This window comes from Prunus dulcis, chromosome 6 (genome assembly GCF_902201215.1).
Source record: "Prunus dulcis chromosome 6, ALMONDv2, whole genome shotgun sequence".
NCBI lineage: Eukaryota > Viridiplantae > Streptophyta > Magnoliopsida > Rosales > Rosaceae > Prunus > Prunus dulcis.
The window spans coordinates 114,365-141,299 of NC_047655.1; the positions used below are offsets into that span (position 1 = coordinate 114,365).

Genomic DNA, 26,935 nt, shown 5'->3' on the forward strand with positions numbered 1-26,935 from the left:
AAGATTCTTACCCCGAGAATGTCTATGTCTGTCCACATTTGGGCGACGGCCTTCTCGTGAACCACGGCGACCCTGGTTTTCTTCCTCCAGCAAAGCAACTGCTATGCCAAGTTGCTCATCTAGTTCTCTCTGCGCCCTTTTGCTTGCAGCTCGTCTACGCATTCTTTCTCTAGTTTCTCGCTCTTGCCTCTCCAAAACCTCTTGCATGTCTGCCATTGAGAATGGAGAATGAAATCTAAAATATGAGAAATGGAAATGTAGAGAAGAACTGGTGTGGGAGGTATGAGCTGAACCTCTGGTTTTATAGAAAAATGTACACAGATAGATATGACACGCGGCGCAATCTTAGAGGGTGAAAATCTTATCTGAAATTTGAAATTTCTGAAATTTGAATTTCGAAATGTATCTGAAATTTGACATTTTGAATTTATCTGAAATTTGAATTTTGAAATGTATCTGAAATTTGAAATTTATCTGAAATTTGAAACCGAAAATCTTATCCGATATGAATAGTATTGACACGTAGGAACCCAAAAATCTTATCCGAAAATATTATCCAAATTAATTGTTTAAGTAAACAAAGTTGTAAAAAAAACAAAAAAATGAATAGTATTTGCCATGGCAAGCCTAAACTACTAGAAACATACTTTGCTGGGGGGCTAGGACAGTCACTATTCACTTGAATAGTAGCTGCCCTAGAGCTCCCCTTGCAAGGGGCTAACTGGTGGAAATGCTCTAAGAATGAGACTAGTTAATCTTCTATTTTCACATAAGTTTAGTAATCTCTTTTCTAAGGAGGTGTTTTTGGTGGGCCTAGTATTAGCAATCCCATCTAAGATTAGGATTAGATAAAACAAACAATATATTAAATTTATTCCAAACCTGCCAAGTGACAAACACTTAACAGAGTTTGGTTGTCACAAATTTGAAATTACATTGCAATAATTTCAATCCATCCATCATCACATTGATTGAAATTAGTATGAATGAGATCATGAGGAGCGGAGGAGAGCTCCCATTTCATCCCATTTCGGCGGAGGTGGTGTCCTTGCTGAGGCTGAGGCTGAGACAGTGCTCCAACCTCAAACACATAGAGCAAGCTCATGGATTTATGGTAGCCGGAGGCCTTCATCAGGACAACCGAACACTTCCCCGACTCATCCAGGCCTGCTCTTCTCTTGGCTTCTCAGATTACGCCTATTCCGTCTTCACCCGCACCCATGGCCAGCCAAGCATTTATCTCTATAACACCATCATCAAGGCCAAGGCTCTCTCTCCCTCTCCCTCCCACGCCATCTCTCTTTACAACAGAATCCAACTCGCCGCCTTGCGCCCTGACACCTACTCCTTCCCTTTTGTGCTCAAGGCCGTCGTTCGCTTGGCGCCACCTCAAGTTCAACGACTGGTGGGCGCACAGATTCACTGTCATATCATAGGAATTGGCTTTGACATGGATGCAAGCGTCCTCACTGCCCTCATTCATATGTATTCCTCTTGTGGATGTGTTTCCGACGCCCGCACACTGTTTGACGGAGCTGCTGCGTTTGCCTTTGCCTTTAGGGATGTCGCCCTCTGGAACGCAATGATTGCAGGATATGCCAAGTCAGGTGATGTCGACAATGCCCGCCATTTGTTCGAACTTATGCCCCCTAGGATTAGGAATGTCATTTCTTGGACTGCCCTGATTGCCGGATATGCTCAGGTGAACCGCCCCCACGAGGCCATCACAGTCTTCCGGAGAATGCAGCTTGAGAATGTTCAGCCTGATGAGATATCCATGTTAGCCGCACTCTCTGCTTGTGCCCATTTGGGGGCTCTCCACTTGGGGGAGTGGATCCATAACTATATTGAGAAACATGAATTTCGTAAGCTGGTTTCTCTCAATAACGCACTTATCGACATGTATGCCAAGTCAGGCAACATAACAAAAGCCCTTCAAGTTTTTGAAAATACCAAATGTAAAACTGTCGTAACTTGGACGACCATGATTGCTGGACTGGCTTTGCATGGTCTCGGAAGAGAAGCCCTTGAAATGTTTGCTCAAATGGAAATGGTTAAAATCAAGCCTAATGATATCACTTTCATTGCCATCCTTTCTGCTTGTAGCCATGGTCGATTGGTTGAAATAGGCCATTGGTATTTTAGCATCATGGTTTCCAAGTATAGGATTAAACCCAAAATTGTGCACTATGGCTGCATGATAGATCTACTCGCGCGTGCCGGTTATCTTCAAGAGGCACACGAATTGGTTAGACAGATGCCATTTGAAGCAAACGCAGCTATATGGGGTTCTCTTCTTGCCGCTTCTAATATTCATGGGGATGCGGAGCTTGGACAACATGCTTTGCAACATCTAATAATGCTAGAGCCCCATAATAGTGGAAATTATGCACTTTTGTCTAATGTGTATGGTTCTCTGGGTAGGTGGAATGAATCGGGCATGCTAAGGAAAGTTATGAGGGACACGGGTGTGAAGAAGACTCCAGGAAGGAGTTCCATAGAAGTGAATAACAGAGTTCATGAATTCATTGCAGGAGACAAATCCCACTTTGAATGCACTAGGATATATGAAGTCCTGTATAAGATTTTCAGGCACTTGAAGCTGGCTGGACATCTGCAACAAGATTTTGGGGAACTGCTTGAATTTTCTGAATAGCCATTAGCCAGGATTTGATACTCCAATTCTTCCAACGTCCAGTTTAACCAGATCTGAAATCTCCTTGGCATCACTGTATCTCTACCAGGGTTTCATCAACAAGAAGGTATTTTCTTTCCAAAGTAACGTCTTCTGTCCTTTAGAGCTGCTGAGAGATTATAAAAACATGACTATTCTGGCTCTTCACCCTCATGATATCCTACAAATTGTTCTTCAGGCACAACATACATGATTTGGTGTGTCAAAGAAAGAAAGATACTTAACAAAATGCCAACACCAATTTAGCAAGCTCCTGTCATCATCTAAACCTATTAAAAGAATGATATACAAGGGAGCCAAATATAGAGCTTATATGTTCTATGAATCTCCGTGGTTAATGAGACACTTCATTAGCTTCTTAGAAGTAGAAATTGCATAAGGAGAGTCACAAGAGTGGTTTATATAGTGTCTTTGTCAGTTATCTCAATTTCGTGTACAAATCAGATTTGCTTGGTGAACTTGAAACTGAAAGAGCTTCATAAAAGCAATTAAGATATTGAACTTGTAAACATTGTGATATGATTTTTCAATGCACATTTTTACATGAATGTCGCTTTATTTCATTGAATTTTGTTACCTAGCAAATGGACAGAATCATCAGAAGATTAATTTACTAAGACTTTAAATTTATAGTCACCTACTGAAGCTGCTTCAAAGTATTAAACCGAGGAAGAATTCCTGCTCTAGTCCCAAGTTCTGAAATCCTAACCCTAGAAGAGCACTGGCCCATAAAATCTGAATTTTCTGTTGAAGAAGATGGCGTATTCCTGACAAAAATAGAGGAAGAGAAACTTGTGAAACCATGGAACAGAACATAATCATTAGAAGATTAGGTGTTCTTGCAAAGGAAAAGGCTTCTGGATGAAAGTATTGCTCAAAAAGATTGAACATGTATTTACATAATTATCTTTCTTACCTGAGTTCATATCATTTTCTTGTGACTTTATCAGTTGCTGTGGCTTGATTGCTACTTTTGGAGTTACATATTCCATAAATAAAGCTCTTTGAGATCTCATTTTGTGCAGGCCATGTCTTATTCCTTCTGCAGAGCTCTGAAATAACGTGTCCAGATCTTCCTTTTCACATTCTTCCCCACGTATTGTGGTAGGCACTTGTTGACAGCCCGAATTTAGTTCTATTCTTGAAATTGAGATTCCAGAATCTTCTCTCGAGTCCAAAATGCTATAAGCTAAATTAGAGGTAGAAATTTGGCACCAATTGCTATTGTTTGACAAGAAACTGTCTGAGGATTCTGTTTCACCAAATGGTACCTGCATTGGGGATAAAGTGTTGACCCCATTATCATCTTCATTCGAATGCAAACTGCTGTGCCAAATATCAGGTGGATAAATGGTGTTGCATATGTGTGTCTCCATTGGCACGCCATCTAATTTGTCTTTTGTATGTATTATTATATCTTCAACAAATTCATCTGATGGAGAATCAGAGTTACATCTTGAGTCAATATTGTCAAAATCCTTCGAATTTGTGGGAGGTTTGGTAATAACCACTTCTTGCATGGACCTTTGAGATCCCTCCATATCACCATGCTTCTTCAATTTGTTGTGGTTGACAATCTGTCCTATTGCATTCTTGCAGTTTTGAACTTCCTCATCCTGCAAATGGTCTCTTTCTTTTTGTCCATTACATATATGTTTCTCATCTGGGGTAGGAATAGCTGGAATCCTTTTGTTCCTGTGAAAATGACTCCTGGTAGCAGGTGCATTCTTATTTAGGAGTAGCCACTTATCAACATAATATTCTGCAGAACAAGCATTACTTTTATGTCTATTTTCACATTCCTCGCTATGATCTCTGTGATGATTGGAGCATTTTGGTGATGCTTCCTGTTCTGGGAATACAACCTCTTTAATGTCACATTCTGATAGATCCTGACTGTATTCTGTTTCTACATCTGCACTACGTTTCATCTTCAAAGCCACTAAACAGCTATTTCTGGAAATACTACATTCTGAGTTGTTTTCTGAAGTATCCTTTACAGGGAAATTTACAGATTTAGCATGATGGTTCATTGGTCTTCTCCTTCTTGCAGGGAATTTCACTTTCTCTTCAAAAGTTAAGTGTTCGGGTCCAGATTTTCTTCTACTGCAAATAGTAGGTCTCATAAACCTTGGTACCTGCGAAGAGGGAGCTGCTGCAATATTTCTAGTCTTGCTCCTTTTTGTTTCAAGATTAGCTTGGGGCAAGTCGTTAAATAAATTGTCAGCATCCAGTTTCTCACTGGAAGATTGGGTTGTCCCTGTTAATTTCTCCAATTCCTCATTTAACTTCTTGATACTCATTCTAACATCCTGGCGCTCAACTTCAATCATTTTCATCTTTTGTTGCAGCTTGATCGTTGCAACTTCCTTCTGCCTTTCTTCCTGATTTCAATTTCTTCCAGTCATTATTAAGGCACCGGAGTTCACAATTTATAATAGAAACAAAATCAGCTTTTTGCATAAGCTGAGGTTCCTATAAGGCACTTGGATTCATGCAGCAAGCTAACCAGGTAATACAGCAAACTGATTATATGATTACTCTTTATCAAATGAATCTACTTTCTTGCACCAATATTCTTAGTTATGATTTTAATTTTTACACAACTTTTCCGCCCTTCTATGATATGTGTATGATTCCTGCATAAACGGCTTCAAGACTTGCAATAGTTTTGTTAAAGACGATAAAGTGAGTAATGATTAAGCTTTCTTCTTTTTCACTATAACATACTCATTAGACTAACATCATGCACTTTGTCATGTGTCTAGACTTGTTCTTATTAGTATTAATGTGCCTTCTTTTCCTTTTCTAGTTCAAATTTTTTTCTCTAGCTTATGTAATGTAGTAGACATCAATCAAGTACCATGCTCCAATTTCACTGAAAGAGGCTGGTTAAAATTATTGAACTGTTTGGGTAGCTTCACGATTGTAAGGCATGATGGTGCATTTTGATGTAGGGGAGAGAAGTTAGAGTCCTTACTAAAGAGTTCGGTTGTGCGATGTGTGAGCGACCTCTGACTTATTTAGGCATTATCTTTGGGAGCAACCCTTCTGCATTATCTTTTTTCTAAATCTGGTGGCAGAAAAAGTGTGGAAAAGGTTAGATGGGTGGAGGAGAGGGAAGAGTAGCATTATTATTTTTTGTCTACCTTCATATTCTCGGGTGGGGTAGCTAGGATTTTAGAGAAATTAATGAGACTTCTTATGGGAAGGCTGTGGTGAGGAGGAAATTATCATTTAATCAATTGGGATCTTGTGCAGGAACTGAGGGGAAAAGGTGGGTTAACTATTGGAAATTTGTTAAAAGGAAATCAGGCATTACTAGGCAAATGGTTGTGGAGATTCTCACTTGAGAAAACTCTGCATGGTGTTCAATTGTTAGGAATGGCTGAGCCATATAAGTTTAGAAGGCTGGTGTGACCATTAAGGTGCAAAGTTTACCTGGTTTAGTGGTCCATGGAAGCTAAATACTTGTGATATGATCTGGAGAAGAAGGCCTTACACATGTTTGTCTCCACTCCACATTGGTGGGTTTTGTATTAAAAGGAGGAGGGACTGCTGCACACTGGTTGTTTGATATGTTTGAAGGGATGTTTGTTGGGGTTGTTATTTCTTGTTGGTGGAGAGGTACTGCAATTTAGAAGCTAACAAAAAGGGGCCATTTTCTCTGATGGTCTGCTGTTTTTGCTCTTTGTGCATTGTTTGGGTAGAAAGAAACAATCAGTATGTTGACAAGAAGGAAGAGGAAGTGGATCTACTTTGGGATAGGATTAGATTCTTGGCTTCTTTTAGGGCGTCTTTGTCAAAGTTATTTAGAGACTCTCTGTTTTTTTGGGTCAACTTTAGAGACTATCTTTATGTGTAATTCATAGTGGTAATTTTAATCCGTACTGTCACTAGGCCAAAATAAAAAGGCAAAAGGAATTTGTACTTTGTCAGATTTAATATTAAAAACAGATCGTCACATTTACTTACAGTTGAATCTGTATTCCCTAGATGAACGCTTCTCACCCTTGTTGCAAAATTCAAAGAACACACTGTCTCACAGAGATCTTCTTCTTTAGGACTGATGTGGACAAGCATTAGAGTTTTTGAGTCCTTTCCTAAAAATATAAAATCAAGGGGAGAAAAGATATTTAGACCATGGTGATAAATAAAAAATAATAAAGTACATGTGAAACAGGCATTAAAAAAAAGGTGGGTATTTAAAAAAAAAAAAAAGTTTTGCCATCTCGAGAGCAGGCATATAACGTAACTAGTTGATGCATGCATATAGTTTACTCCAAGAAACTTTTTTAGTGGCAGACCTTGATAGGTAAAAACAAAAGAACCTCGTTTATCATAGAAATTTGGAGTAGGGCATGTTCTTGTCACTTGGTAGTCATTACAATTAAGAATGATACTGTAGATCCAGTGAGGTAAAGTATTACCAAGGGAATCTTTAAGAACCTGCGTCAGCTTGCTATTCCTGTCATTAGTGAAAAAATAAAAACTTATTATGTAATTAGCCTTCTATATAATAAAAGTGAATCATAACTGGTGAGGTCTTATTGCTTATAACTCATTACATACTAACAAGCGTGTAGAGTCGAAAACTTGTTATTATCTTATTCATACCAAGTACCAACCAACACTAGTATAATTTATTAACTGAAAAGCATGCTGGTTTCGTTGATTATTTAATTTGATCAAGTGGGATTTTCTGGCCGTCACTAAAATAGGCTATGGGAGAGTTAATTTCTCATTCAAGTTTAACGATATGGCTTTAATAACAAAATAACAAAATAACAAAAAGGGGAGATGTATGCTGCTTATCCCAAGTAGTAGGGATATCAATGCATAATGATTCATTGTGTTTCTTACCTGTAAGGTACATGGCCCTTTCTAGTCTGAAGGGCATTGATGACATCTCCAAGAGAAGAAAGTGACAAGTTAATGGCTTTTCCTTCTTCTAGTCTTCTTCCCCATGCCTTTGTCTTTAGCAACCGCTCACTGCCCCCCAGGTCAACAAACCAAACTTTATTTGTTTCTCGTCGCCTCTCAGGCGCTCCACTACAAGTGACTGATATGCGAATCAAGCTACCACAACAGAAATAGAAAGTCTCAGAACATAATAGTATTGTTTCCAAAACCGGTAACCAAAGCTGAAGACAAATCTGAGACAGCCAGTTTCCTATTAGGGCAAGTAGTTACCAGTGTGATCTGCTGGAAGTAACGTTACAATTTGTTGATGCAGTTGACCTGAACCGGCACCCTAGTCTATATAGTTTCAAAGCTTGGTTGAAGTCACTCACTTGAATAGCCACAAGGTTTTCAATTTCAATCCCACCCTTTGGATCTGTTTGGATTGAGAGGCTGTTCAAGTAAAAGTAGGATTACTTCATAAGGCAATGCTTAACACAACTAACAAATAGAACTTATGAAAGTAAAGGGATGCAATAAGCCAACAATTTTCATGTAATTAAGGAGACCATGAGAGGATTAATTGAGCGAATTCACTTCCATCATTTCCTCCTCTTCGTGGGAATTAGCTATAACTTACTGTTAGTGCTGCTTTGGAAAATTTTCCCAATATTACTTTGAAGTTCTTCAACTGATAAGACATGAAAAAGACTTACTCTACTTCAAGCATCCATTCACCACTTTAGTTCAAAACAAATGATTCCCGCCTTACAAGTAATAAACTAGTGATAGAAGGCATTTGCAAAGACATGATATGTTCATTCAGATGAGTGAACGTCTTGCTTGATTATGAAAACAATGGTTAAGTAGCTGTCATTTTTTAAGGGTTAATTGCGGGTTTGTAACCCTGCTATTAACAATCCTAGAAAGCTACTACATGTGTTACCACTATATTAGAAAATGATTCAAGTATCTGGTTACACCATTAAAATCTGTTAAGCATCCGCATTTATTTTCAATACTTAAATAATCTTTTGGGGTGAGCTATATAACAAACACAACTGATAGAGATGCAAGGTGACAATGAAATGCAACTACACGCAAAAATAGACAAGGAATAAAGCTCTTTATTTGTCTGATGCTCTGTACAGGGAAAAAAAAATTTAAAAAAAAAAAAGAAAAAGAAAAAGAAAAACACTCCTAGTAGTGGTCAGCACAAAGACTTGGAACTAATTATCATATGCTGTCGTATTTTCAGGCATACTATAAGTCAGGTATATAATTCCTCAACCCTCCAATATAATGAAGAAAGAAGTGAAATTAAGTTCATTGAACTTCATCAAATTTGTAACTGGCTAAAAAGGCCATAAAGAATTTTTTAGGAAAGATAAATTATCAAAGTTGATGTGGACACAAAATAAAACCTGTAGTAAGTTGGCCTTCATTTTTCAATTAATCATCTTCACCACCTATGTTTTTTTTTTTTTTTCTGTTAGGCAACCACAAGACACCAAAAGCTTAAGCGCTTAAGGGAATGGGCCAACAATGTATATGTTAAGCTAGCTTCCTTCACATGTAGGCTTGCAGAGGTAGATAAATGCAGATAGAGAGAAGTGTATAGGTGCAGCCCAATCATGTACCTTGCAAATCAGCGGAGAAGTGGGGGAATGGAGATTGGAGGTTTCGAACTCAAGGCCTCCTACAACCAGAGCTATGATTTCTATTAGACAACCACTGGTGGAAAGAAAGCCAAGGTTTTCTGGGATGCAGTGTGTTAACCCTCTCTCTGCTATTGGGTTACACGGAATAACTTTGAAGGTTTTAGTGGACTAAACGGAGGAGGAGCCTAGGAAAAAGATCAGATTCTGGTCATCTTATGGACTTCTGTTTCTACGTAATCTAAAGAGACTCATCTCTCTGCTATTCTTATGGATTGAAAGGCTGCAGGCCTTTATAGCTAGGAGTGTAGGGGGTCCTGGGATCCAAATTGTTATATTTTCGGTTTGATAGTCCTATCTATTCTCATTTTTGTTTCGTGTACATTTAAGTGGACTCCTTTTTGTTAGTATTAATCGAATTTTGTATTTTCTCAATAAAACAGAAATATTAGACAACCACTGGGACCTCAAAAGGCTTAAGCTATTCGGGACTGGGCCAAGAATGTATATCAAGTTAATATCTGTTATTGCTCAAATTGAGTATATTTATGATGAGTTGCGTAGCTCATGAGCCTTAAAACATTCAGCATGTAATTTTACCATGGTGACAGTGGATCCATTGCCTTTGCTGGTTGAGGAATGAGCAGGTCTTTGAGATTTCCCATGTAAATCTCAAGCATACTGAAACTGAATAGAAACACATGGTTGCTATCCATTGCTTGCTTAAACAGTGCTTCGATTGCACGGGGCACCACTCCGGGAAAATCTGGAGTTCCTTCCTACACAATTTAGATAAGAACTATTTCACACACCACATTTAAGTCACTTTAATACTGAAATTATGTCAGGCAGATCAAGGCATGCAACTGAGACTTTTGGGCTACTGAACTTTCCAGTAAGTTTTTTTTTCACTTGCATGACATGGATTTCTTTATTGGCTATGTCAAGATTTTACTTGCATGTATAGAATGCCTATAAAATGTCATAAGACAGTCCTTATTCCTCACCATGGTGAAGGTTTTCCCTGTGCCCGTCTGTCCATATGCAAATATGCATGCATTGTAGCCATCAAGTGCAGATTTGATGACTGGCTCAACTTCTGTAAAGACTTCATCTGAAATTTTTCAATAATCAAATTTTCAATCACAACAATTATGGCTCTTTGTAAGTTAGCACATGAAGAGTTGCAACTGGCCCTTTTTTTTTTTTTTTAGCCTGGAGTTGCAACAAGCCTCAACGGCCAAACGTACAACCAGAAAGTTTTGATGTACTCAAGCACCTTGTGATGAGCCTGGGTGGAAAACCACGTCGAAACTGTAACTTTTACTCTTATTATCAGTAAGTCTTAGATGAACATTACTCGAATCTAATGCAACGACAGGCCTAAAACGGCCAAAGTTCTCCCCTATTGTGATGGGTCTTATACGACAAAGCACTCGAATGTTACCTGCAATGACAATCTATGGTTAGCACAATTCTGCAATTTAAATTGTTTTGGGTCAACTACAGCATATATGCGCAGCTAAGAATCTTGAAATATTTTTTTGGGGAAGCACAGATTTTTATTCGATAAACTCTTCACAAGTTTTGGTCTTATTTGGAGTTTAGTAAAAACACTTTCTTTGACAGGATAGTAAGAACCCTTCATAGTTTTGTAATAGGATGGTAAGGACGCTTGGTAACACATCAAACTTGAAATCTCCCTTAAAACACGATACTTCAGTTAACAATGACTAACCTTTCAGGTCCAGAAATTCATTTAGAACCTGCCTTCTTTGTTTGTTCAATTCATTAATGTGGGCAGTCAAGATAGCGAGTTCATCTGTAGACAGACACAGAGAGAATCGAGAAGGGTATGGGTGTTTGATGAATAGAATGATCATATTCAGATGGACATTGTAAGAAAATAAAATATATGCAGTGCTGCAGATAGATATGCCATTGCCAAGGGATTTACATTTACCTCTAATATTTGAGGCAGCATTGCTTAAATCATCATCATCATCACAGTTCTCTGAACAACTGTTTATCTCAAAATTTGTAATGGTTAAGTGAGTCTCAGTGGATTGTCCTTGAGAAGGTTGGTTTCTTATTATATTACAAACAGATTTAACCCAGCTGGAAGTCAGATTTGACTTCAATCCTAGTAAGGAATGAATCTTTTCAGGAAGGCTGTGGACAGGGTTTCTTGATGCCATGTTTTTCCCCGAATGTCTTTGTCCTGCAACCCAACTCTGTAGGGTAAATAAACAAATAAATAAGTTCAACTTTAGATGATCAAGATTATCTTTTGCATGAGACTGGAGATGGGCACAGGCACAGGCACAGGCCGCACAGCATGAGTGTTTCTTTAATGCATGATGTAGCACTAGTAGTGGATATATGGATTAACAAGCAAAACCTTCAACTTCTTTTCGCCAACAAAAAATGGAAACTATATTTTCATTTACTAGGGTATTCTTTTTTCTTTTTTCTTTTCTGACCAGTACCTCTCTATGAACTGCGAAATGATGTTTCGGTTGTCCACTATACTGATGAAGAGTATATGATAATAAAGCTGCAGAAATCTATAGGTATACTGAGAATCCTGTTTCTTCTTTGTTATGTGAGTTTTCCGCAGAAATCTATAGGAAAAAAAGAAAGATGGGAGGATATCCGAGCCTGAAAGAGAGAACAGAGAAATTATGAACAAGTTAAACAAACCACGGAGAGAAGAGTAGCATGAATCTGGAAGCTTATAGCACTTGAAAACTCCTGTTAGTTAAAACTTAAAAGTGAATGTCTGCTGAAGTCATTCTTGACCAAGACAATGTAACTTAAACTGGCCAAAAGAAAAAGAGACCAAGACAAGGTCAAATATTCCTCCATTGCAGCCCCCAACTTATGTTTTATCCAGTCAAAACCTTTCAATTAATACATGCCAATGCCCATTTCAAACAACTTGGAGTATATTAATAGAATCATACATAACTAGGCAAGCAAAGAAATAAAGAACGACAGGGGAGTGAGGGAGAAGAAATCTCACAAGCTGTTGAATGCTGAAGAAAGAAATTTAGTCTCTGCTGCGAATAAGACTGAAAGCTCATCAAGAAATAATGCATTGCATTTCTTTCATATGTTATGCTGGCACAGGTAAACCATTGTTGGAATTTTGCTTCTTGACAAAATCAAATAGTTTCCCCTCCTCCCCTTACATAAGAGAGAGAGAGAGAGAGAGAGAGAGAGAGAGAGAGAGAGAGAGAGAGAGAGAGAGGCTGGTAGTTGGTGAGGGTCCCATTTCAAATTTTCAGGATGATGCGTTTTCACTCATCTCTTGCTTGAAGCTGAGGATGGTTGGGGTGAAAAATGTTGGGGGGGGCTAGCTCAGCTCAGCTGTCATTAATAACTCGCCTCTCTCTTGCCATTTGATTTTGATCTCACTCTCCCCACCAGGCCAACATATCATGTACCAACCAAACCAACCATGACCTTCCCAATCCCACATTCATCACTCACTATCGTCTAATAATCTTTCATTTGGTCCCATCCCATCTTATTCCCTAGTGGTTGATCAGGTGTTTCATTTTTGCAAACTACGCCAACATAGACCAATCAATCAAACAAAGCCAATACACCAAAGAAACTTCCTTTGCAAAACAAACAAACGATAATTTTTTTTATAATGATTTACTTACTTTAATAATTAAGCCCTGTCAAACTGCTTATTGATTTTGATTTTGATTTTTGTAGTACAAGTGATCGTCTAAACTAAAGGAGAATGAGATTTCTCACACACACAACTATGAGGTTGTGGGAATTCGAACCTATCAACCGCTATGTCTTAATTGTTGTAGAGCATCAGACAGACAAACGATCATATGCAATAAGCAGTTCTACAACTATTCAACACGCGTGTATTGTTATTTTGTCGAAGCAACTGACGAATCGAATAGTATTTTTTTTGTTTTTTTGTCTTTCAACCTTGAGGCCAATATTCGGTGGTTGGTTTGTTCTAAAGAATCCAAAATGTGTCATGAATGAATGATCTGTTTATACGGGATCAACCAGTTGCTGTGGGCCAGGTCTTGTTTGAAGATTTGTGTGTGGTGTTTTGGGGGGGCGCGGGTGTCTAGGCCCATATTGATTTCTGTGTAAAGTTTGCCTTGTTGGGCTTCAGCCCTCTTTTAAACCAAAAGAAGAAAATTATAATATGTTTTCTATCCACAGTGATTTCCAAGTTAAAAATTTCTTTGTTAAAACCTCAAATGACTTAGTCATCTACTATTCTATTTCTACAAGATATTCTGTTAGTATTGATTTTGTGATTGACATTTCCTAAAGACAAATTAGACTAAGTATAGATGATAAATTAGTTATGATGGTGGCTGTCAAAATTCCAAGATATGCTCTTAAGGCTTATATGTCAACCAACGATCACTAAGGTAAATTCCTCATTCAATCATGCATCCTGATTGTGGTATTTCAAGCATTATTTCAGACTCACAATCTGATTAACATTTTGATTAAGAAGACTTTTTATTTTAAGAACGATTAATTTATTTTATAAATTGCTTTCCAGTTTTGAACATTAAAAGTCTTCATTGATTGGAAATCAATTAGTCTGATTTTGGAAAATTAATATGTTGATTAGTAAGTAATTGATCTTGTTTCCAGTTTTGAAAACCATTATAAAAAGCAAGGCTTGGTTTTCATTCGTTCAACAACTTTTAACGGCTAGAGAGTATTTCTTGAGTTTTCATATACACAAAAGAAAGTTGTTGTGCTTTATTTTCCAGAATGATAAATCATCAAGAGTAAGATTATCTTGGTGATTTATCTTTGTATTCATATTGCATTCATTTGCATGTTCGGTGACTCATACGGTTGAGGGCACCAAGACCGTTATGGCGGTTTTTCTCCGGTGAGCTTGAATCGATCGTGACCAGTATCGGATTCAACATAAGGTGAGTTGGAAGAACTCCGGCGAGCTTGAAGCAATAGTGACCAGTATTGCGTTCAACATAAGGAGTGTCGAAAGATCATCCCGCGAGAAGTTGAGTTATGAATAAGTTGGTACGTTGTCTAGAGTGTCTAGGACAAGTTTGTATACTTCTTGTAATCATCGTTCTATAGTCGATTTGCCTTAGATTATCAGGTCCCGTGGATTTTCCCCAGAGGTGGAGTTTTACCACGTAAAATAACTTCTGTGTTTTTATCTGCTTTTACGTTCTGTACTGTAGAGGATTGATACATTGTATCAATCCCTTTGGCATGTTTTTATATATTATGGTATTACTCTTGACTACTCAAAACGCAGACTTTACTTTTTAGTGTTTTAAGCCATTCTATAGGTATTTTCATATTCTTTTGATACTTTTTATTGAGGGATTCCTCAATTATTTGAGGGACGCTCTTTAAGGTACTCTACAAGTTTTTTTTTTTTTTTTTTTTCCCATTGATATAAACCATCTATTTTTTAGGTCTTTATTCATAGGTCATCCTTACAAAAAATTTTACAAATCGAAAACCGTTTAGATATATAATTGTGTCCTACAAAATTAAAGAACACGGTACTTCAAGAAAGTACTAAATTTTCAATAGTTTAATTGAGTAGTCAAATGATATCGGATTCCAGTGATTTTTTGCAGAGATGATCTTCGAATGAATATCCACAAAGTAAACAGTTTGGATTAATGAAATATAATGTATGGTGTGCTCTACTCCGCATTGTATTTCGCTAATCCAAACCGTCTATTTTTTAGATAATCATTCAAAGATCATCTCTACAAAAAATCACTTGAATCCGATATCATTTGACAACTCAATTGAGTTATTGAAATTTTAGTACTTTCTTGAAGCACCGTGTTCATTTATTTTGTATGATACAATTGGATATCGAAACGGTTTCTGACTTTTCTGATTTTTTTTTTGCAAGGATGATCTATGAATGTAGACTTAAAAAAATAGGTGGTTTGGATAATTGAAAAAAAAAATTGTAAAAGACCCTAAAGGGTGTCCCTCAAATAATTATTTGAGGAGTCCCTCAAATAATTATTTGAAGAATCCCTCAACAGAAGGGTTTGGCAAGTCATCCTTAGCTGCACAATACCTTTTAAACCCTACATGCAAGGCAATGGAAGAAGAAGGATGGATCATGGATCCATTATGTACTCCAAAAAGCTCATATGTATGTCAGGTGGTGGAATTAAGGGAAATTGGCGGCTTTATCCCTGCTCACCTAATTTATTCACTAATATCCTTATTTTGAAACTCAATCACAAATGCCCCTTCTAAAAACTCCCTATTGACAGCCTATTGCCCATCCTTCACTTAGTTTTTTTTTTCTAAGTCATTGCTCTATGAAATACTCTCATCTCTCTAGTCTCTAGTCTCTTCCTCTTCCTCTTCTTCCTTTTGCCCCTCTCTCACTTTTGTTTAGTCGTTCTGAGCTCTCTCAAATCCTATTTCACAATTTCTCAGTCTCACTCTCTCAGCCCTTCTCTCCTCTCTTCTCTACCTAGCTCAGCTTTTCTCCTTCACATTTGGGTTTTCTTCTCCTTGTTTCAATTTCATATATGGGTTTGGATTTTTGGTGCTTGATGTGAGTTCAGTCCTTCCAAGTCAAATTTGAGTGAGATTGTATAGAAATTTGTTGAAACATAATTGTGGGTTCTTCTTCTTCTTCTTCTATGATCTACTATCTCCGAGATGACACCCCCAATTGCTTTCTTCTTTGCTTATTCTTCTTCTCTTCTATGATATGCTCTATCTAAGATGAAATCCCAATTTTGCATATCCTCTCTCTCTCTCTCTCTCTCTCTCTCTCTCTCTCTCTCTCTCTCTCTCTCTCTCTCTCTCTCATTGATTCCCAGCCCTAATTCCCAATTATCCATGTTCTTCTTTTCCTAGGTCCAAAGACCCATCTTCCTCATCCACATCATTAGCCATAAGCACCAACAACGAGTTTGCAAACCCAATTTGTAATATTTGTTCTTGAAATGGGTGGATTGGTATTGACTTTAATTTTTTGTTTGAAATAGAAGCATTTATTTGTCTGAAACCCAACAAAAACTTTCCAAGACAAACTTGAAAAATGATACGACAATGATAAAATAGCAATACAGGGCCAATACGATGACAATAGTAAGACAATAAAAAAAACTTAGAAATTTCATATTTATTGCGTTTATATTGCTTGTTTATTGCAATAAACATGCTCAGCAAGATAACTCTAATACAAGCTCTCTCCCTTCGTGTATATTGCTTGTTTATTGCGTGTGTATTGCCTGTTTATTGTGCGTATATTACATGTTTATTGCATGTATATTACATGTTTATTGTATGTATATTGCATGTGTATTGCTTGTTTATTGCCTGTTTATTGCGTCTATATCGCATGTTTATTGCAGACCTCACTAAAGAACCCAAAAAGAATCAGCTGGGAGTTGGAAGAGATAACTAGGAGGAGAGGAGCTGCGAGTCAGACCTCACCGAAAAATCCAAAATTTGTTGCACAATCCCAAGACAAACTGAGAAAATTTTGTTGCACAATCCCAAAATTTTATAAACAAGATTCAAGTATAATATTCCTCAAAAAGTTCTTGTATAATCCCACTGAAATAACATACAAGCTGAAAATATTAATTGTAAACCCAGAGAATAAAATTTTAAATTAAACTCACAATTATGTTTCAACAAATTTATGTACAATCTCACTCAAATTTGACTTGGAGGGACTTGAACTCACATCAAGCACCAAAAATCCAAACCCATATATGAAATTGAAACAAGGAGAAGAAAACCCAAATGTGAAGGAGAAAGTCGAGCTGGCTACATGAGAAGTGATAGAGAGTGAGAGATGGAGGTGGAAAGGGTCAGGTCGTCGTCACCGATGTGGGTGCGAGTCAAAGAGAGAAGAGAGGAGAGAAGGGCTAAGATAGTGGGACTGAGAAATTGTGAAGGAGGATTGGAGAGAGCTCAGAACGACTAAACAAAAGTGAAAGAGGGGCATAAGGAATAAGAGGAAGATGAAGAGACTAAAGAGATGAGAGTATTTCAGATAGCAATGACTCAGAAGAAAAAAAACTAAGTGAAGGATGGGCAATAAGCTATCAATAGAGAGTTTTTATAAGGGGCATTTGTGATTGGGTTTAAAAATAAGGATATTCGTGAATAAATTAAGTGAGCCTGGGGTAAAGCCGCTAATTTTCGTAGTTTCAATTCCGTCAATTTTGCCATTGTAGTTTCGTATTTGTAGCAATTCAAGGATATATTAGTATTCTTGTTAATTTCTTTAACGATGCAAGTGGCAATTTCATCAACTCAAAACCCTTGAGCGTAAAAGCTTGTTTGAAATTCAACCACTAATCCCAATTTTTGAACAACCCTAAACCCAAATGACCAATTTAAAGCCCTAATATGAAATTATGGAAGTATCAGACGAGCTTTTATGCTCAAGGATTTTGGGTTGACGAAATTGCCCCTTGCACCGTCAAAGAAATTGACAGGAATACTAACTTGTCATTGAATTGCTACAAATTTGAAATTATATTGTCAAAATTGACGAAATTAAAATTACATGGTCAAAAGTGGTTGAAGTGTCAAACTACAGGGACCAAAAGTGACTTTTAGCCATAGTATATTCTCTATATAATTGGCTCATTTGGCTTAACAAGATACCCATCAGTCAATGCATCAACATGTATATGTAAATTTTCTATATAATTCATATATATCAAGTCTCTTAATTAGTGGTTTAATTAAGTACAAGAATCACAAGATGAGTTAATAATCTTATTACATTTTAATCTTAAGTAATCCGTAATCTTAAGGCCCTACAAAGATTTCCCTCAACTTAGGAATTGGTAGGAAGTAGGAACACAAAATAACCCATTATCAAAAAACACCAGATCCCGGAAGTAGCTCTTATATAATTGGCCTTTCAATAATAGCAAGTAGCAGAGAGCTCCCTGCGTAACTACGTTGGTGGGATATCAAGTTTTAATTAACTTAACCTGTAATTATAGGTTTACTATTACTATGGCTCTGCCCTGCCCAGAGTCCAAAGATGAGAGAATCCGAGAAGTAAATAATCTAATCGAATTTCATTACAAGGGGTAGTACTAGTAGGGGTACCCGCGCATCAATCACTTAAAAGGAATTATTCCACGTCGACAAGGAATGAGTAATTGGCTCTTGCACAGGATAAAATTTTCTGTACTTCAATCAATTACACAGCCATAGACAACCGACCGGGGTCAAAATCATTATCAGGAGGATACACATTTAACGATAACCCTAAATCATTATTGCCAACATAATATAACGCTCTTGAGCAAGTGAACAAATATTACAAGGTTTTCAAAATGTGAGAGAGAAAAAAAAACAAATATTACAAGGTAACAACCCACTGCCACTATATATAATAACAAGCAACTACTTTGAGTGATACCTAAGACCCAATACCCAGCCCCTGCACCACAACAGATAGGTGTTATCTTCTTGCACATACAAGTCAAGACTCTTGGGGTGCCTCAAATCTTGTTGGAGTGTCGATGCCCATCATACAACAAATGCCTGATATTAAGATTATAAGCAAAACGATTCCCTGAAACATCATTGCAAGAAGAAACAACGTCAGGACTCTGCATCTCAGTCATATTATTTGCATATCTGTAAAGAAGAGGAATATATCTGAACATGCATGTGTGAGTGTGAGGCATCTATGGACCAAAGAAGAGGAAAATGATAAAAAGAATAATTGTGGAATGGACATTCCGACTTCCCGAGGACAAGTACTAGTTACCAGAGCGCCCATATACATATATAGTCCCCTTTTATTGAAGGATCCATCAAATAATTTTATTTGAAGGACACCATTTAGGGTCCCCTACAAAAAAAATTTCAACGATCCAAACTATCTATTTTTTAAGTCTACGTCCATAGATCATCCTTGCAAAAAATTAGACAAATCGGAAACCGTTTCGACATCCAATTGTGTCTTACAAAATCAATGAACACGGTGCTTCAAAAAAGTACTACAATTTCAATATTTCAATTGAGTGGTCAAATGATTTCGAATTTAAGTGATTTTTGTAGAGATGATCTTTGTATGAATATCTACAAAATAGACAGTTTAAATTAGTGAAATACAATACAAAGTGGGCCCTACAAGAGTGTCTCTCAAATAAGCTTATTTGAGGGATCCCTCAACTGAAGCTCCCTGTATATTATATATATATATATATATATATATATGCATGGAGTGGCAAAATAAGTCATTTTGTCTGAGAAATATCAGAGTACAATGTGGACCGTAGAGAGATAGGAAGAAGCAATCATGCAGCTGTGGCAACAGCAGCAACACTAGCCATTACTACCAATCACCCCTTTGCTACCTGCTGCTGCTGCTTTATTGCACTTACCATGTGCCTGATTTTGGAAGAAGCAATCATGAAGAATTGTTACTTTGCTCTTACCATCACCCAAGAAATCTTGGAACAGACTGTTATGGCTCCAACAAATCGGAACAGTTGGGATTTCATGTCAAGTTTTGGCTTATTTCTACGACTCAATCTTTCAGTTCGTAAGTTTAAAATATTCACTGACCACCTAATATGTGTCACTCTTGGGCGTATGGACATGTAAATGTCACTAAGCATTAGGAACGGTTCCACAGTTCTTCCTTAAACAATCAAAAGAGGGGAAGAAATGAAGAGAGAGAGAGAGAGAGAGAGAGAGAGAGAGAGAGAGATATATATATATATATATATATATATATGTCTCTACAAGCTCATTGATAAGAAGCAGTCAGATGGGTCAGTTTGAAATGCATTAGTAACCCATGCCACAAAATCAATGAACCATGTGGAGCAAAGTAAAAATTTGTGCAAGATAAGAAGAAAGGTACAATAACATATGTTCGAGAAGTACTTAACAAAAAAAGATCTGAATAAGTCATCCTCTGTGCATAACTAAGTAAAGTTGTTACAACATTTTATTTAAGCAAATCTTCAAAAGAAATGTTGACGAAATAAAGAAACTAGAATGTATGCAAAATGCAGAAGCTACAAACTCTGAAAAATTGTATAAGCTACAAACTCTTAAAAAATTGTAGAAGCTACAAACACTTAACCATAGAATAGAAAACATGAAAAATGTGGAAGAAGGATACTTACAACTAGAAGTCCCTCTAGAAGAGATGATTTGATCTGACAAACTTCATCACAGGCTGTTGAATTGGCTGATGCATTTCCTGAAGCACTTTCAGCAAGAAACCTTTGCAATTCTCGATAAGAAGGATATTGGATTGACTTACTGGGATCTGAAACATATAGAACTCCATATTTTGCCCCAGACTGATCCATGGAACTAATAAGCTCGGAAAAAATTTTACCTGCACAATTGAAATATTTGCATGACAGTGTCCTAGACCAGTGTGACTTGTGTACACAACCAAAGAACTTCCATGATTTATATGCATTATTACATACTAACAGTTTCAACTTAACATACCCTCCGTATGTGTTTGGTCAAGTTCTTTGGAAGAACCAGATCCTTTATGACAGAACACAACCAAATCTACTTCTCCATTGGATCTCTTCTCCGTCCTTGAACCAAGATAATCCTGCACAATGTTATTGAGGAAAAAAGATATCAGATCTTTTTCATAGACCTAAAAAGTGTATAGTATAACACATTATTGTCAAATTGATTTACATGGAACGATTGCAGGTTTGCAAGCTTTTGAAAATTTTCACCCTCAATAGAGCACGACTCCAAGAAAGCAACGTTACTGAATCCAAAATCCTGCCCACAAGTCTCCGAAATCCCTGACACCAATGAATTTTCCATAGCATCCTCCTCTGGTGCAGCAACATATGGGAAGGCCATTGAGAAATTGGATCCTGTGAAAGAACCCTGTTCAAAACCATGGAATGGTAGCTATTAAAGCAGAAATTTTCATCATAAATTTCAACCAAAAGTCAGATGCAATTAGGCAAACTCTATACTTACTTTGAGCAAGTCCACAAGGGCTGGATCTGCATGTTTGTTTGCAGGAATATCTGAAGATTGTAACTAAGAAAACAAAGGTATTAATTTAGTAGCACTAGATATAGACACAGCAAAAGGTTTTCACTGTATTGCTTTGTAAATAAAAAACCTCGCCCAAAAAGTGAAAGCTGTATCAATTATGACTCTGAAAGATCTAATTGGTTCTCAGAGAGTGTGATGCTTATAATCATTTTAAAATGTCTAGGAAGTTAAAATACCAATTTCATGTTATTTCCTTGGTCTTGTACTTTATGCAAAGCAAGCAACTGTTTTGATTCTAGAAAAGCAGTCACAATTAAGTCCCATAAAATATAAACACATAAAGTGGCTAGACATGTAAGCAAACAAGAACAAATTACTCAGCACTGTATTTCCTTCTCGTAACTGCAAAGGATTTTCAAATATGAAGTAGATTTTAATGGATTGGGAACATGTATAGGGAAGTTACACGACGAAAAGAATACATCAAAATTCTTACCTCTCTACCAACGAAGACAAGAGCCAGCTCCAAAGGCTGATGAAATTTGTTTCCAGAGCACTATGAAGTTGAAAACAAATACATACATACAACTTAGAAGACAATACCAATAGTGCTAAATACTTAAGAATGCAAAACAAATATAAAACCAAAGAGACAACTTCTCTCTTTTAGAAGTTCATATGAAACAAGTATAAAAAGTAAAAAACTAACTGCAGTAAACTATCACTGTAAAAAAGGAAAACAAAATACCAGTACGTTCGACCAGCCACCTTCTGAAAGAACAGACTTAGCTAAATCCTTTGGGGAGATAGTCTGATAATTTATGGCTGCCTTCACTCTGTTGTGTGAAAGCATGTAATCAGTACACAAAGAAGAACAAAGGGCACTATAATATGGGCCAAAGAATTTTTTTAATGAAATTAAAAATCACGTAAACGATGCATGCTACCAATGCCCCTATCATTTTGACAAAATCACAAAGTGGACAGTATATCAGCATCAAAAGAGATACCGCATGCAGAAAAGACAACATTGTTTGACTGTATCCAAGAGTTTGATGGTAAATCAGTTTTTAATTTCCTTTTTTTCTCAAGAACTAAATTAAAAATATATAAAATGCTTCCCTCGAAGAATATCCTGAACACCTCATCTCCTCTCCCAGGTCATCTTTTTGCCTCCTCAAAGTACCTAGACAATTTTAAGCCCCTTAGGGTCACCATTTCTCTGAGGACGAAACTGAAAGTGATAAGTTGCTGAAATTTTCAAGGAGTGAAAATTCAATTTTCCAAGCTTGAAACTGAACCTTAGAGACTAGATTAGCACACACTATGATTGCAGTCCAACTACAAGATGTTTCTTAAAGAACTAACAAAATAGATGAAATGTCGAGAATACAACTGAAAACATGATGTAACTATACAAAATAACCAAAACTCCAGAGTAATTATTTCAGATGCTGCTTGATACTTGTTAACACAATTATTTCAGTTGATCCTTGCGTTAACAACTGAAAACATGTTCAATTTGATAAAGTATCACCGTCTTTGATACTTCTTAATAGAAAAAAGAATATAAAATGTCAAAAGTTGTCAATATTGGAGGCAAAAAGAATAGGAACACATATATCATTGAATTAACCATATTGCATCACACCTATTAGCTAAATCCAACGATAAGTTGGATAGAAGAAAAGGGGAGTTTTAGTTAAAAGGGAAGCTACAACTTCAGAATGTAGTGCAGCATCCCTCCATTAACCAAGAAATGTCAAGTGTTTTCCTGAGTAGATCCTCACTTTAGTGGCAACTTATGAGTTGATCCACCCACACATCTTGCTTTTACTAGTCAATCTCAACCGGAAGCCACTCCACAATTTAGAGAAAAATAGAGGAACAATAAAGAATGATTTAGCAAGAACTACTCGTTATTTCAAATTGAACGGAAATTAATTTGATAGAAAGTCGAGCATTAGTGTATCTCAAATTCTCTTTTCTTTTTTTTCGCCCTCCAAATATAAATAAAAGTGACGTATATACTTGTAAAAGAAAGGCAGCAACTGGTTGTGTTAAAGTATTTTCAGAAGTTCGGGCAAAAAAACAGAGCAGCCTAAGACTCTGAAACTTGACTTGATTTATAAAGTAGTACGCTGAAGTAGTACATACTGATGGTAATGAGGTGACCAGAGGAAAGCTGGCACTGTGGAAGTGGAAGGCAAGGGAAACCCCGAGAGAATCTGAGGCGCAACAAGCAAAGCCACCAAACATAGTAGCAAAGGCAGAGCTGCCTTCATCTTTGGTCCTGCACATATGGATCAGATTGAGCAAATCACGGATCAAATCATGTCATATTTGTTTACATCGCATTCGAATCTACCTTTGATGCATACATACACTAACTGAAGCAGAGATCGATTTAAGAATTAAGATAACAAATCTCATTTATAAGTACAATTCAAAAACACGAAATGCAAATCCAAACGAAGAAAATAACATTAACAAAACATAGATCGATCACCTGAGGGCTGAGGCTGAGGCTGAGAATTTTGATGGTTTTATCGGAAATTATAGAAATCAAAATCTGCAAAATCAATTAAGTTATGGCCGTCGTCTCCTTGGACACGGGGAGATTGGGGAAGGAGCACTTCGGATGTCAAACCAGGCCCACGGACAAGGCTCGTTTTCATAAGTTTGGGCCCAATCCGGCCTGCTTTGCTTTTTCTTTCTATTGGTAAAATCCCGCCTGCTTTGCAACCACCAGGCCCATTAAATTGTCCTTTTCCCCTTTTTTTTTTTTTTTTTTTTAAATTTTGAATTTTTGTTTGCAATATTATTACTTTGACCAAAAGAAATAAATGAGCATAAGTTGGAGCTTTTAATCTGTTCAACTCCAGCATGCATTTGAATTTGATGTATGCATGCATGCTACTTGGGTCATGACTCATGAGGCCCAATAGCATTATAACACATGTACAACTATTTTTTTCAATTAAAAAAATTCGTGAACCATGCTACCACACATGATACACCCACCTTCTTGTTGCAGTTACTAACCCAACAATCAACCATCCATTTAAATATTTAAAACTATAACATGTGTGGTAAAGTCATTGACAGTAAGCAAGAGGTTTGTAATTAATAAGAGCATTTACTTATGCACCCAAAATCTTAAGTTTATAATTTAATTATTCCTTTGTTTAATATCGCTAGATATAGATTCTATTCCCCCTTCCTTATTAGAGCTTGTATCATTGATGGTAAGGATGATTGGATCCTAACTAGCGCGAGGATCCTTAGTATTTATCCATGGACTAAATCCTTTTTAAACCTTCTTTAACGGTTAGCTGGAATGAATGATGATGATCTTCCCTCAACCGATTGGAGTGAGTGAGAACTATATTTATTATCGTTAATTACTATATATATATATATATATCAATCTCCTTCTATTGAGGGATCCTTCAAATAATTTTATTTGAGGGACATCCTTTAGGGTACTTTACAATTTTTTTTCTAATGATCCAAACCATATATTTTTTAGGTCTTCATTCATAGATCATCCTTACAAAAAATTAGACAAATCGGAAATCGTTTTGACATCCAATTGTGTCCTACAAAATCAATAAACAAGGTGTTTCAAGAAAGTACTAAAATTTCAATAACTCAATTGAATGGTCAAATGATATCGGATTCAAGTGATTTTTTGTAGAAATGATCTCTGAATGAGTATCTACAAAATAGACAATTTGAATTAGTGAAATACAATCCAAAATGGACCCTATAAGGAGTGTCCTTATTTCAGGGATCCCTCAATGGACAAACAGATTGCTATTGGATTGATTGATTGATGTAAAGTACAGAGATTATGAGTTTGCAGAGACCAGCTCGGGAGGAAGGGCAAAACTTGTGAAGCCTCTCGCTTTTGTCATGTGAATGCTATTAAGGCTATCTCTATCTAGTATCTAGAGGCGCTGGTTGGTTCAAAAATATAGCATAACTAAAATCCCACCCCACCGCTCCCACAATTTTCACGTTAACTTGTATATAACATATTGATTTCTATCTCGATCCAGCACCTCATCTTCTTCAGAAATCAGAATCGGATCCCCTGCTGCAACTAGCTAGCTAAAAATTATATATTATTTGAAGCTAGGCTAGGCTAGATGATTTAGTAGCTATATATATATATATATATATATAGTTAGTAAGGAGCAGCTTAGCCGATCGATCCGATATATTGTGTCTGATCAATGAGAGACCAGCTGTCCTTGTTTCTGATCAAGAACTCTCTGGGAGCCAAGATGAAGAAAGGGTTGAGAAATTTTTGCAACGACGATGGCTCAACCTCTACCCTCAACCAACATCACAAGATGACCAGCTGCACCGCTGGCCCTGCTGCTGCTGCTGCTCATCATCATCATACTACTTCTACTGCAGCTGATACCTCCTCCACTAATAATATTATTAATCCAGCAGTTCCTGTTGTTCGCTCTCCCACTAATTATGATTATTATTTGCAGCAAAATATTAATCACAATATTGATACTATTGCTTCTTCTAATTATATTAATAATTCAGATCATGATCATAATCATGATCATCATCAGAAAAGCCCGCAGCCGACGTTGGAGGAGATGATATTGCGGTTAGATTTGGAGGAGGAGATAGCGGCAAGATCAAAGTATTCAAAGCTGAAAGACTACAACAAGAACAAGTACTACAAGGGTAGAATGTCTTGCGTCAACAATTCTGATATCTTAAGGTCTGCAAGGAATGCATTAAATCAGTACCCTCGCTTCTCTCTTGATGGCAAGGATGCCATGTACCGCTCCTCCTTCAGAAACAGCTTAGCTGCTGGTGCAGGTGGTGGAAGAAAATCAGACGTATGTTGCAGCAGGCCTAGGAGCGACTGTCGTGGTCGTCTATCAGGGAAAGTAGCATTATATGAGGATGATGATAATGATACAAGTAGTAGTAGTTATAATAAGCCTAGTAGATTGCCTTTGCCAGCCACTTTAGCAGGGGAGAGCGTGGTGTGGTGCAAACCAGGAGTGGTAGCCAAGTTGATGGGGCTAGAGGCCATGCCATTGCCAGTACCTCTACATCATATTGGTGGTGGTAATGGTAATGGTAAAGATCAAAAGCTGGGTATCATCGACGTCATGAACATGAAGAGACGGAATCTCATGATCAGGAAGAGAGCTCAGGAGAGACATGATGAAATGCAGACAAGACTTGTTACTAATAATTAATTATATGGATATATATATATGAATGCCAATGGTACTATATGCATGCACTGTGATCTCTCACTCACAGTTATTATTAATAAGAAAACAGCAGTGCCAGTGGTTTACATTATAATTCGTCAACAGCTTCCAAAACTACTGCTACTTCTAGTGCAGGTTATTATTTTTGGCAAAGCAATAGTATTAGTGTCTGTATTATATATCAAGGTGCTGCAATTGTCACATTGCACAACAAACCCTCTCAACCATGATCTTCAAGGCTAATATTCTCCTCTGTTTCGAATTTTGTACGCTGAATTCACGACTGATAGTCCGTCCATAAGATGTTGTCTGTAACGTTTCTAAGAATAAAAATGGAAGTGGCAGCATAATCAATTCAAGTTTGATACGATGATTGAGTAATGACCATAACAATAACTATGAAG

At 37.0% G+C, this 26,935-nt stretch overlaps 4 protein-coding genes across 8 annotated transcripts; 2 read left to right on the plus strand and 2 right to left on the minus strand.

Annotated features, from left to right (window-relative positions):
- The first annotated feature begins 967 nt into the window (after positions 1 to 967).
- On the plus strand, positions 968 to 9,791 carry LOC117632558 (pentatricopeptide repeat-containing protein At5g56310-like). Of its 5 annotated transcripts, XM_034366075.1 has the most exons (5): positions 968 to 2,762; positions 3,721 to 3,799; positions 4,749 to 4,948; positions 5,047 to 5,207; positions 9,094 to 9,791. In XM_034366075.1, the coding sequence occupies exon 1, from the start codon at positions 983 to 985 to the stop codon at positions 2,654 to 2,656; it is 1,674 nt and encodes a 557-aa protein (XP_034221966.1). In that variant the 5' UTR covers positions 968 to 982; the 3' UTR covers positions 2,657 to 2,762; positions 3,721 to 3,799; positions 4,749 to 4,948; positions 5,047 to 5,207; positions 9,094 to 9,791. The 5 variants fall into 5 exon arrangements, with proteins under 5 accessions (XP_034221966.1, XP_034221965.1, XP_034221964.1 ...); XM_034366074.1 differs by having other exon boundaries at positions 3,721 to 4,037; positions 4,749 to 5,207; XM_034366073.1 differs by having other exon boundaries at positions 4,749 to 5,207.
- Positions 3,255 to 11,856, minus strand: LOC117632557 (kinesin-like protein KIN-14T). Its single transcript, XM_034366072.1, has 12 exons — positions 11,745 to 11,856; positions 11,219 to 11,489; positions 10,994 to 11,077; positions 10,535 to 10,702; positions 10,263 to 10,369; positions 9,856 to 10,034; positions 7,889 to 8,050; positions 7,559 to 7,774; positions 7,126 to 7,163; positions 6,671 to 6,798; positions 3,612 to 5,079; positions 3,255 to 3,462 (listed from the first exon to the last, which is right to left on the minus strand). The coding sequence occupies exons 2-12, from the start codon at positions 11,451 to 11,453 to the stop codon at positions 3,347 to 3,349; spliced, it is 2,901 nt and encodes a 966-aa protein (XP_034221963.1). The 5' UTR covers positions 11,454 to 11,489; positions 11,745 to 11,856; the 3' UTR covers positions 3,255 to 3,346.
- Positions 11,857 to 18,463: 6,607 nt separating this feature from the next.
- Positions 18,464 to 23,891, minus strand: LOC117631089. The gene is made up of 9 exons (XM_034364038.1): positions 23,780 to 23,891; positions 23,428 to 23,563; positions 22,019 to 22,106; positions 21,767 to 21,826; positions 21,250 to 21,312; positions 20,953 to 21,153; positions 20,749 to 20,860; positions 20,412 to 20,629; positions 18,464 to 18,841 (listed from the first exon to the last, which is right to left on the minus strand). The coding sequence occupies exons 2-9, from the start codon at positions 23,553 to 23,555 to the stop codon at positions 18,749 to 18,751; spliced, it is 963 nt and encodes a 320-aa protein (XP_034219929.1). The 5' UTR covers positions 23,556 to 23,563; positions 23,780 to 23,891; the 3' UTR covers positions 18,464 to 18,748.
- Positions 23,892 to 25,318: 1,427 nt separating this feature from the next.
- LOC117631088 lies at positions 25,319 to 26,625 on the plus strand. The gene has a single exon (XM_034364037.1). The coding sequence runs from the start codon at positions 25,512 to 25,514 to the stop codon at positions 26,511 to 26,513; it is 1,002 nt and encodes a 333-aa protein (XP_034219928.1). The 5' UTR covers positions 25,319 to 25,511; the 3' UTR covers positions 26,514 to 26,625.
- Positions 26,626 to 26,935: the final 310 nt, after the last annotated feature.